This window comes from Rhineura floridana, chromosome 6 (genome assembly GCF_030035675.1).
Source record: "Rhineura floridana isolate rRhiFlo1 chromosome 6, rRhiFlo1.hap2, whole genome shotgun sequence".
NCBI classification, from domain to species: domain Eukaryota; kingdom Metazoa; phylum Chordata; class Lepidosauria; order Squamata; family Rhineuridae; genus Rhineura; species Rhineura floridana.
Window position 1 is genome coordinate 48,277,843 of NC_084485.1, and position 12,243 is coordinate 48,290,085.

Below are 12,243 nucleotides of genomic sequence, written 5' to 3' on the forward strand. Positions count from 1 at the left end.
AATCAAGAACACCCTAGCGGGGGCAGTGCAAAACATCGAGCAAGTGACCCTGCCGCCAAAGTATGAAGAATTCAAAGATGTGTTTGATGAAAAAGAGGCAGAGACTTTACCCCCCCACCGCCCTTACGACTGTGCGATTGATCTAGTGCCAGGAGCCAGCATCCCATCAGGGAGAATCTACTCTCTCACAGAGAATGAGAGGGAGGCCCTGAAGGAATTCCTGGATAAAAACCTGAGGCGAGGATTCATACGCCCCTCACAATCCCCTGCTGGAGCGCCACTATTGTTTGTGAAAAAGAAGGGGGGGGAACTCAGACCCTGTAACGACTATCGCGCATTGAACCAGATCACCATCCCCAACAGCTACCCGCTGCCCCTGATCTCAGAGTTGCTGGACCGACTGCGCTCTGCAAAAATCTTCACGAAGTTGGATTTGAGAGGAGCGTACAATCTGATCAGAATGAAGGAGGGAGATGAATGGAAAACAGGATTCTTGACCGCTTACGGACAGTATGAATACCTGGTCATGCTGTTCGGGCTTTGTGGAAGTCCAGGAATTTTTCAAAAATTCATGAACGACGTGTTTAGAGACTTGTTGGACACGTATGTAATCTGTTACTTAGATGATATCCTGGTGTTCTCAAAGAACCAGGAAGACCACGACCAGCATGTGAAGATGGTGTTGAAGAGACTGAGAGAAAATCACCTGTATGCTACATTAGAGAAATGTGGATTTGACCTCAAGTCTCTAGACTTCCTTGGATATCGAATCTCAGCGGAAGGCGTGGAGATGGACCCAGGGAAAGTAAGCTGCATATTGGACTGGGGCCAACCTGTCACCAAAAAGGATGTACAACGGTTTTTGGGGGTTGCCAATTATTACAGAAAGTTCATGCCAGGGTTTTCCAAATTAACAGCTCCTCTGACTGACTGTTTAAGGGGGAAGAAGAAGTTTCAATGGACAGAGAACGCCACCGAGGCCTTTGAGGAGCTGAAGAGAAGGTTTGCTACTGAGCCCATTCTGCGCTTTGCTGATCCGAACCGCCCTTTCGTAGTGGAAGCAGATGCTTCAGATTTTGCCATCGGGGGGGTCCTGCTACAATTAGACCAAGAAGGGAAGGAGCTGCATCCCTGTGCGTACTTCTCTCGGAAGTTAAAGCCTGCAGAGAAGAACTACACAGTTTGGGAGAAGGAGCTGCTGGCCATCAAGGACTCTTTTGAAAACTGGAGACAATACCTAGAGGGGACCTCTCATCGAACTGAAGTGCGCTCCGACCACAAGAATCTTGAAAGCCTCCAAACCGCCAGAAAGCTGAACCAGAGACAGATAAGATGGTCCCAGTTCTTCACTAGGTTTAACTTCCAGATTACTTACCATGCCCAAGCCAAAAACCAGAGAGCGGATGCCTTATCCAGACAGCCACAATACAAAGAAAGTGAATCCGAGGACCAGCCTCAGTACGTAATCCCACCAGAGAAATTAACGTTGGGAGTATGCCAGCCTTCATGGGAAGAGGAACTCAAAAAGGCACAACAAGAAGATGCAGACATGCTAAAATATCAGCAGGAGACGGGACAAGGTGAAGACTCAGAAGTAACCTTTCACTGGAGAAATGGACTGTTATGGTTCAAAACCGCCAGATATGTGCCAGAAGGGGAATTAAGGCCCAGAATCCTACGCCAGTGTCATGATTCCATCACAGCGGGACACTTTGGGATTTACAAGACCATTCAGAACGTGGCCAAGGACTTCTGGTGGCCTAAAATGCGTCGGGATATTGAGAGTTATGTAAAGTCCTGCTCTGTCTGTCTGCGGACAAAAACACAAACAGGGACACCAGCAGGACTGTTACAACCGTTGCCTGTCCCACACGAACCCTGGAAGGACCTCTCCATGGATTTTATAACTGATCTACCCAAGTCCCAAGGAATGACAGCCATCTTAGTAGTGGCTAAGTAGTGGATCTACTTACCAAAATGGCACACTTTCTTCCTTGTGCAGGGGCCTTAGAGGCTAAAGAAACGGCCAAGTTATTCATAAAAGAAGTCTACCGGCTGCATGGATTGCCAAACAGCGTAGTCTCAGATCGAGGAACTCAGTTCACAGCCAAATTTTGGAGAGCAATGTGGAAACAGTTGCAGACGGAATTAAAACTCTCCTCCGCCCATCACCCCCAGACAGATGGGCAGACGGAACGCTTGAACGCCGTTTTGGAAAGATATTTACGAAGTTAAGTGTCCTATCAACAGACTGACTGGGTATCATATTTGCATTTTGCAGAGTTCGCCTACAACAATTCTCTGCACTCCAGCACTCAACAAACCCCGTTCTTCGCTAATTATGGATTCCATCCTAAAGTCTTTCCAAGCAGCTCAGAAGGAATGCTGGTACCGGCAGCCGAGAACTTCCTTAAGGAATTGCAAGCGGCACAACAGACACTGAAACAGCAGTTAAACGAAGCCAAAACGGAGTACAAGCGAGTTGCTGACCTGCACAGGAAGGAGCCCCCCCCTTCAACCGGGAGACCAGGTATGGCTGTCCACCCGCTTCCTCCAGATGCCGGGCAAATGTAGAAAATTACAAGACAAGAGGGTGGGTCCTTTCGAAATAGAAACTCAAATCAATCCCGTGGTGTACCGACTGAAGCTGCCTGACACGTTTAAAATACATCCTGTGTTCCATCGATCCCTCTTAACGAAAGCCGCCCCTCCCAGTGAGTTACGGCCAGAGGAACCTCCCGGAGCTCCACTCCTGGTAAATGAGCAGCTTGAGTTTGAAGTTGAGGAGATCTTAGATTCCAGGATCAGACGCCACAAGCTGCAGTACTTGATTCACTGGAAAGGCTATGGGGTGGCTGACAGATCATGGGAAGATGCAGCTGATGTGCATGCTCCAGAATTGGTAAAACTTTTCCATCAATGTTTTCCCCACCGTCCCAAGCCAGACAAGGGGAGGGGGGCACAGCCTGGGAGGGGGGATGGTGTCGGAAGGCAGAGCTGGGGTCCCAATCCCGGGGAGCTGGATCCCGGAGAGTTGGGAGAAGAGTATTCGGATGGATGGCAGAGGGAAGGGGGAGGAACTTCCCCCCTTTGGAGCGAAGACGAAACAGAGGAACTGCCAGTGATAAGGTCGCTTAGCAACGGGGAGCCTGAGCCCTCCCTGGACATTCTCACGCCTCCCCCTCTTTCAGGCTCAGAGCAAGAGGGGAAAGAGGGAGGGCTGCTCACAGCCGAAAAGCGGGGAGGCAGTTTACCATCAGCCCCTCCCCTATCCCCCATCCTGGAATCGGAAACTTCAGAAGAGGAGGGGGTGATGCTTCCCCCCTCACCGCGCACACGCAGACAGCTGAAAAGACAGGAGAGAAGGGGGGGGAAGGTGGGCAGTACCTGAGGGGCAGTTAAGGAGGAGCGAAAGATTGCGCGCCCGTTTGGCCCCTTCTTAAAGAACAGGCGGGAAGAAGTCCCTTGCTCTGTCAACTTTCTCCCAATGCCGCAGGACCTGTATCCCTGTATTGCTTCATGAGAAAACGCAGTCTTTGTTTGGACATTACCCTAATAAAACACGAATTAACTACAGCCGTTGGTCTGGTTCCTGAGTCACATCCTGGGCCTGACAAAGAGTGAGAGTGGAATCTGGGGGGAGAAGAGAACTGAGTGGGTTGCTTGGTGGGGTTTAGAGAGTTGTTTGCCAGGAGGGAGGTGGAGTTCGGATTAGTATTGAGTAAAACCATATGCTTATGTGCCTTAAGAAGAAATCTTGTTAATCTTGTTAGCTTTGTTATCTGTAATAAATACTTAATTTGGTTTACCAAAGGCCTGATCCTTGGCTGGGGTTTCACAGACCAGAAGGGAGGGTAAGGTAATGACCAAGGCTGAAGGGGAACTGTAACAAATGGTGGCAGCGGTGAAGAGAATAACAATACCAGTATTCAGAGTCTCTGGGAATACTAGTATTGGGACGTTACTGGTGGTTGCCTAGCAGGGGGATCTGTTGAGATCTGTGCTAGAGCGGATAGGTAAACCATAAGAGAGTGCGGTCCGGACTGGTGGAGTCCCTGGTGGTGCCTAGTGACAGGCAGTAGCCACGAGCAGGTAGGAACCTGACAGGGAGAGCCAGGGAAGGACGCACCACAAGGACCACCTGTCAAAACAAAAGAGTAAAATCAAATTTGATTGATTGATTGATAAATCCATGGTAAAGGTTAATTGCAGGTAGGAATATGCCAATGAGTGTATCCTTCGGCCAAGTTACACAAATTTGACAGTGAAGTAAGCCTTACCAAAGGCTAAACTGTGTTAAAAATTTTAATATGGAATTTTAAAGTGTTTTAAGTCGTCCAGGAACCTGCTGGTGAAGGACAAGACTTAATCGAGTAGCTAGCTTAATTACGATATCCTGCTAAGTTATGCTTACACAGGAAGGTAACCAGCGGACCCTTAGAACTGCCAAGGAAGTCCGTGGATAAAATCAAGTATTTACTCAGGATTGTTCAGAGAAGCAACCTGGAGCTTGCATTAATGCCCCAGAACCAATAGGGCAGAGACCTTGTGTAACTGACAAAGCTGTAATCACCTTAATAATTTACTTATCTTGCTTATTTAAGTTTTCCCACCAGGATGACAGTAAAATCCTCCTCCATAAGGAAGTCACTGGATAAATCTCAAAATTTGCATAGACAGTTATGCACCTGTTCAGAGGAACAGACTGAAGCTTTGAGAAGCTTCTCAGGCGATACATATACCTGAAGCTTTGAGATACACCTTCACTACTGTTGGGTCCCTTAGAGGAACCACAAAGTTATGAAGGGCTGCAAAATTTTGCAGACCACTATGAATGGCTGCAGAAATTTACACAGACAGTTATGAAGAGCTGCCACTGTTCAGAGGAGCAGACTGGAGCTTTGAGCTGGAGCTCATGAGGCAATTCATATGCCTTTATCACAGTGAATGAAGCCCCCTAGAGGAGCTACCACGTCATCGTATTATTGCCTCTGTAAATGGCCTGCTGCTAGTCAGGCCTTGGGGAAACTAGGGCTTTGCGTTGAGGGTCAAGAGGCACTTCCTATGCCCTCACTACACTGAGATCACCTGGAAGAACCATCAGGTTATTCTGCTGTTACCTCTAGAATAGCCTGCTACTGTTCAGGCCTTGGGAGAACTGGAGCTTTGAGTTAAGCTGATGACGCGATCCTTATGCCTTCACTACACTGAGGCCCCCTAAGAAGCCACAACATTATACACTGTCGCCCCTGGAAACATTCAGACCCAGGGACAAAGGAAATCAGACCTCTTAGAAATAAGGAACCCGCTGTTCTTAGATTACTTATCTTAGGCACGGCCTGAGTTGTTGGTGGCTGCAAAGGAAGTAACGGCTGCGGTTCTGTCATTAATTCTCTAGGTGCAGCGGAAGGTAGTTCAACCATGGTAAGCACACACATGGAAGAGGGGAGCGGTACCAGGCAAGATTATCCAATGAAGGCGATCAATCAAGTCACACATGCACAGACTGCAGGGTGTGATGGGACAGCAATCAACACGCGCACAGGCAGAGGGGTGTGGTGGATCGAGAGGCCAGTAGAACACGCCCACAGTACAGGGGAGTGGTAGGACCTCAAAGCAGCCAACTTTTTCACGCACAGGTAGAGGGGTGCGGTGGATTGAGGGAGGCCAGTAGAACACACCCATGGTAGAGGGGAGCGGTATGACCTCGAAACAGCCAACTTCTTCCTTTTTCGATTTCCTTTCTCCTCTTATTTAGTTTATTGTATTTCTATTGTGCCCATTTCCATGCTTCTCCCTTTACTTTCTCTGTTTGTCCAGTGACTAAGGAGGGGAGTAAATGCGAAGAGGCCGATAGCCAGGGACAGATAGCAAGGCTAGGGACAGATAGGCACTGGGGACTGAGGAGAAGAAAAAAAAGGTGAGAATTGACCGCCAAAATGGCAACCGGAAAAAGAGGGGGAAAAACAGCACACAAAACTGCCGCCTATGAGGGTGAAGATGGGAGAAAAAATGGTGGGAGCCACAAAAAGGCGGCTCTATAGCACTGGCAAAATCTGGTGCAAGACAGTAGCTGCGAGCTTTAAAAAGGGCCTTGGGGAAAAGAGAAACTCCTGCTGGGCCTGCTGCCACTGGAGTTGAGCAGACTGCTTCTGCGAGCTGCAGAAGGCAGGCAGGGTGCAGGAGAAGGCAAGGCAGCAGGCAGGCGAAGCAGCCTTAGCAGCGAGCTCCAACACGGGTGGGAGCTGCCGCCGTGCCAAGGACAGCAGGCAGGACAGGAGATGGGGCCGCAGCTGTGGGCCCCAAGGTGGGTGCCAGCACTGCCACGAAAAGATGGCCGGCAGGAGGAGAAGGAGCCATTGTTGCGGGCTCCAACACAGGCGGGAGCCGCTGCTGCGAGGAACAGTAGACACTAGATGCGGCTACAGCCGTGAGCCTCAAGTGAAGCGGGAGCCACCGCCACAAAAGGGCCGGAGGACAAGGCCAGCGACAGTTGGAGTAACAGAAAATGGGGAAGGGGATTGGAGCCGCGACTGTGAGCTCCGGAAAGAGGTTGGATGAAGAGCAGTAAGGAGGAACGGGTGGGAACGGAAAGGCCAGGGTGCGAAGACACACCGGCCATACAGCAACCCGACCCAGGAAGAACCAACCCTTGAAAATATCCTTAATTATTTTATTTTATTAACGTAAAAGATACAAACACAAGAGAAAAGACAAATACTGAGGAAAAGAATTAAGAACTCACAGATAGAGCTAAGGCTAAAGGATCCAACCTAGGACAAAGGCAGGAATGGAATGGCGTCAAGCCGGAGGGAGTAGCTGATGTCTTGACTCTCGTGCATTCCTGCCTTTGGATACTAGGCAGCGCTACTACCCACCTGATGGTAGCTACCTGGGGAAAACTCATTCCTTTCTCCTATTTTTGCTCAGCAACTACTTTGAAAAGAGAGCCCCAGCAAGTACTTCCCACTCCCCAATCCCTTGACTCCAATAATAGGCTAATAGATAAAAGGCTGTTTTTTACAGCCTACCTATTGTATTTCTGTTTCTTACATTCAGAAGCTGGAATAGGCTGCATTTCTACCTTTCTAATTCACTTGGCAGTTTAAAAGACTCAAATATGTGTTGTTCCACCCTATAAGAAATACTTAAATATAAGCTGGCATGTGTTTAAAAGACTCTAGAAAGAGGACTTGTGCTACAGAAGAGATTCATGAAGAAAGTCTACACTCTGAAAAGGACCCAGCTATGTGTAACATCTATGGGGAACACAAGGGCAACTTATCAAACTACTACATAAAATACTGTTATGAAGGCTCGGTGTCAAAGGATCCAGCCTTTGCATGCAATAACCAATCCATGCTATGACAGCAATTAAGAATGGACTGCTTTCTATTTGGTTGGCACAAAGGGAAATTACTGATACAATGCTTTGCGCTGCAGCCGGCACAGGGGAGAACAGAGACATCAAGTTTGTATTACAACATATAACATCATTTGGAAGGCAGCTGGAAAGGTGATATGAAGTTCATCCAAAACAGAATATAAAAATAGAACTGTATTCTGAACAGTATGCCTTACCTTTGCCATAATGTAAAAAGCACAGAGGAGGAGCTGATCCAAGTGCCTATCTTTCATTAGATCTGTACAATGAACTAACGTGAATTCAAAACATGTCCATATTCTCCTGCGCAAATCAATGGAAACATCCTGTTTTAAGCACAGATCACGCAACCGCACACTTGCCAGATGATACACCTAAGATGAAACATTACATAACACTAAGTGAAACTAACAGATTTTTGTTATGTTAGGAATTTATTAATTATTTATTTATTAAATGTATATCCTGCCCTTCCTCCAGAAGGAGCCCAGGGCGGTAAACAAAGATACTAAAAACCCTTTAAAACATTTTAAAAACAAAATACTTTAAAACATATTAAAATAAGATGTATTTAAAAACATTAAAACAAAACATCTTTAAAATGTCTTTAAAAACTCCTTAAAAAGTAATTGCAGCAGAGATACAGACTGTGATAAGGTCTCTGTTTAAAAGATGAACGAGGAAGGTCTTCAACAGGCGCCAAAAAGATAACAGAGATAGAGTCTAATGTTTAAGGGGAGGTAATTCCAAAGTGCCACAACAACAGGTCCACTTCCTATGTTGTGTGAAATGGACCTCCTTGATAAGATGGTATCTGCAGGAGGTACTCACCTGCAGAGCACAGTGATTGACTAGGTATGTAAGGAGTAAGATGATCTTTTCAGGTACCCTGGTCCCAGCTGTGTAGGGCTTTGTACACCAAACCTAGAACCTTGAACTTGGCCCGGTAGCTAATGGGCAGCCAGTACAATCCTTTCAGCAATGGGGTAACATGTTGGTGATATCCTGCCACATGTGAGCAGTTGCACCACCACATTTTGCACCAGCTGCAGCTTCCTAACCTCAAGGGCAGCCCCACATAGTGTATTACAGTAATCCAGCCTGGAGGTTACCAGTGCATGGACAACAGTGGTCAAGCTACCACGGTTCAGAAAATCCACAACTGTCTTACCTACCAGCTGAAGCTGGTAAAGAGCGCACTCCTCTAAGTTGGGTCCAGGGAGTTGGACAAAGATGGATCCAGGAAGCACCCCCAGACTACAAACCTGCTTTCAGAGGGAGCATGACCCCATCCAAAGTAGGCAATTGACCATTTATCCAAACCCAGGAACCCCAACCCACAGCACCTTCATCTTGCTAGGATTCAGACTCAGTTTACTGGCCCTCATCCAGCCCACCACCAAGTTCAAGCACCGGTCCAGGGCTTGCACAGCCTCTCCCAGTTTAGATGTTACAGAGAAATAGAGCTGGGTATCATCAGAATATTGCTGACACCTCACCCCAAACCTCCTGATGACCACTCCCAAGGGCTTCATATAGATGTTAAACAGCATGGGGGACAAGATGGTACCCTGCAGCACCCCACAGCACAACTGCAAGGGGGCTGAAAGGTAATCACCCAATGCTGTTCTCTGAAAAGAACCCTGGAGATAGGATTGGAACTACTGTAAAACAGTGCCACTGATACCTATCTCACCAAGTCGGCTCAGAAGGATACCATGGTCAATGGTATCGAAAGCCACCGATAGATCAAGAAGAATAAAAGGGTCACACTCCCCATCTTTCTCCCAGTAAAGGGCATCCGTCAGGGTGGCCAAGGCTGATTCAGTTCCATAACCAGGCCTGAACCCAGACTGGAATGGGTCAAGATAATCTGTTTCATTCAAGAGTAATTGCAATTGCTGCGCCACAACCCTCTCGATCACCTTCCCCCAAAAAGGGAGTATTTGGAACCGGGTGGTAGTTGTCACAAACCAGTGGGTCCAGGGTGGGCTTTTTCAGGAGTGGTCGGATCACTGCCTATTTCAGGGCAGCTGGGACCACTCCCTCTCGCAAAGACGGGTTGACCACACCTTAGATCCACTCCGTCATACTCCCTCGGAAAGCTTTAATAAGCAAAGGAGGGCAAGGGTCAAAAGGCCACATTGCTGTCTGCATCATTGCAAGCACCTTGTCCACAGCATCAGGCCACATCAACTGAAATTGATTCCAAAAGGTTGTAGCAGATGTTGCACTGGACACTGAGGACTACAGTGGATGATTGTATTTTAGTATTATTTTGTTATTCATTGTATTTTTATGCTATTTTATGTTCACCGCCCAGAGAGCTATTGCTAGTCAGGCGGTATATAAATTTAATAAATAAATAATAATAATAATAATAATAATAATAATAATAATAATAATAATAATAATAATAATAATAATAATAATAATGTGGATGGAGCATCAAGATTGCTATGGAGGCAAGCAACTTTACCCTCAAAGTGCCTTACAAACACTTCACAGTGGGCTTCTGAAGGGTTTAGAACTCCATTTCCTGGAGTTGATGTTAACAGACCGCTGACAATATGAAAAAACTCTACTGGATGGCTACTTTAGGATGTGACAGAGGCAAAGAAGTGGGCCTTCTTTGCCATCCTCACTGCCACACAGTAGGTATGGTTGTGATGTTTTTACTTGTGCCTCACAGCATGTCTTTTGCCACTGTGCTCTAACTGTTGTCCAGCCTGTTTCATTGACTCTTAGTTCACTGGTGTACCAAGATGCAAATCAGGCTCCACAGTGCTGGAGAGGGTGCTCAGGAGCAACCACATTAAGAGCTGACGCATCTTGTTCCACAGCAAAACAAGGGCTTCAACTGAGTCACCTGCTCTATCTACTGGAAACTCCCCCAAGCCATTCAGGAATCCAGTGGATTCCATTAGTCTCTGGAGGCAGACCATCTTAATCTGTCCACCATCCCTGCAGGGGAGGATTGGAACCACAAGTTTAAACTTCACGAGGAAGTCGTCTGACTACGACAATGAGGTGACCACCCTTTCCTCCATCTGAAGCAAAAACCAAATCGAGGGTGTGCCCTGCCCTATGTGTTGAACTGGTGACAACTTGAGACAGCCCTATGGTTGTCATGGAGGCCATGAAGTCCTGAGCTGGAACACTACAGGCAGCTTCAACATGGACATTGAAATCACCCAGAAATATTGTTCTAGGCTCCTCCAATACCACGGACGAGACAGCCTCCATCACCTTGGTCAGAGAAGCTGCTGGGCAGCAGGGTGGATGGTACACCAGTAGCAACCCTAGTTTACTGTCTCCTTGGCCCAATATCAGATGCAAGCTGTCACAGCCAGCTCCAAGACAGAGTGGTTTCCTGGTGACAGAGATGCAAGTTCCGCAGACCACAGCAACCCCTCCCCCCATTCCTGCATCCAGGTGGGCAAAGCTGGGTCAGGTCAATTCTTCCCAGCTCACCCACCCAGGTCTCAGTAATGCACACCAAATCGGCACCCTCATCCATGATCAAATCATGGATGAGTGTGGTCTTATTGTGTACCAATCTGGCGTTAAACAAAGCACACACAGGCCAGTGGGCGGAGCAGATGAGCAATCAGGAACCCATCCATGGGAGGAGTGGGAGAGAGGAACAAGGTGTAGATAGCCTTGCCCTTGTCTTCCATGATAGCCCGTCGCCTCCCCATGGCTATACCTACCTCTACCCATCATCACTGAAATTGAGGTGGCATCACCCATGTCCTTACTTCCCAAGACTCCTCCTATAAACACATGATATAAACAACAACAGCCCACCAATAAAACCTATCAGAACAGTTATCCTAGTACACCTCTGAGAGAATTTGGAACAGTATTACTAGGATGACACTACCCAATACCTTTCACACAGGGCACATCTACTTCCCCCCTACCGTCTCACAGCCAGGGAGGACCAGCCTTCTGCCAATTGTAGACTCTCACTCTGAAGGCATCCAGTGACTTTCTCCTATCACACAGTTCATTGCACAGGCTCTCACCCTATGCAGGAACCACACATGCCAAGCATTCCCAATCCCCCATCTTGGCTCATAGACTTCTAGCATTAGCATATAAATACTTATACAAGGTGTCCCTTTCCAAATTGTCTCTTTTTAAAATGTACCTGGCACATGCATTTCCCCCTATGTCCCTTCTGATTGGCTTTCATGTTTTACCAAATGCTCATTGCTTAGTTCCACCCCATCCTCATTTGAATTATCAGAAGCATTTCATCCTTATCTCTTAGAAATTTAATTCCAAATCAGATGCTCCACAGCTTCTGTTGGCTTTTCCCCAGGGGTCAGTGCTTCTGCTCACAGAAACAGATCTTTAGATCCAATCCAGCATGTTTTGACTCTGAGTAAATCCACTTTGTACAATGTTGTACCCTAAATCCTCCTGGCTACAGTACACAATATTTTGTTAGGGCTATTACTAAGAAGCATTTTTGGGACAGTTGTTGGAAGAAATGTTAACAAAAACCATCTCCTGGTAAAGACTTTCTACCTTTCTGAAAAAGAGTGCCAGAGATCCAGTTTTCTTTGGCTTGCTTCCTGCTGACTGATATGCCTCTTGTGCTTGAGTCATATGAGGTTGACTTGGGGACACACTGATTAAAGCTTGAGCAGTGAGGGGCACTTGTCCATGGCTGTCCACTTTAGATTCTTCAGATAAGTTGACTGAAATGGGTAGTAAAGTGATCCCTCCAGTATCATTTGCAAAACCTAAGGTATATCCATAAGTTAAAATATATCTATTTACAATACACTTGCATAGGTTAACTGCAAGTACAGTAATTCTAAAAACTGGCACTAATGACATGAAAA

The 12,243-nt window shown here is 47.0% G+C and overlaps 1 protein-coding gene across 4 annotated transcripts in view; it reads right to left on the reverse strand.

Annotated features, from left to right (window-relative positions):
• The window catches only part of RBL1 (RB transcriptional corepressor like 1), a 59,525-nt gene that overhangs the window by 17,942 nt on the left and 29,340 nt on the right, over window positions 1-12,243 (reverse strand). For 2 of the 4 annotated variants that reach the window (XM_061631705.1, XM_061631707.1), the window contains exons 16-17: window positions 11,924-12,096; window positions 7,582-7,758 (exon numbers count right to left, since the gene is read on the reverse strand). In XM_061631705.1, the coding sequence (XP_061487689.1) occupies window positions 7,582-7,758; window positions 11,924-12,096 (350 nt within the window). Of the gene's footprint in view, window positions 1-7,581; window positions 7,759-11,923; window positions 12,142-12,243 lie in introns of all 4 variants that reach the window. The other 2 variants (XM_061631704.1, XM_061631706.1) reach the window with 1 other exon arrangement.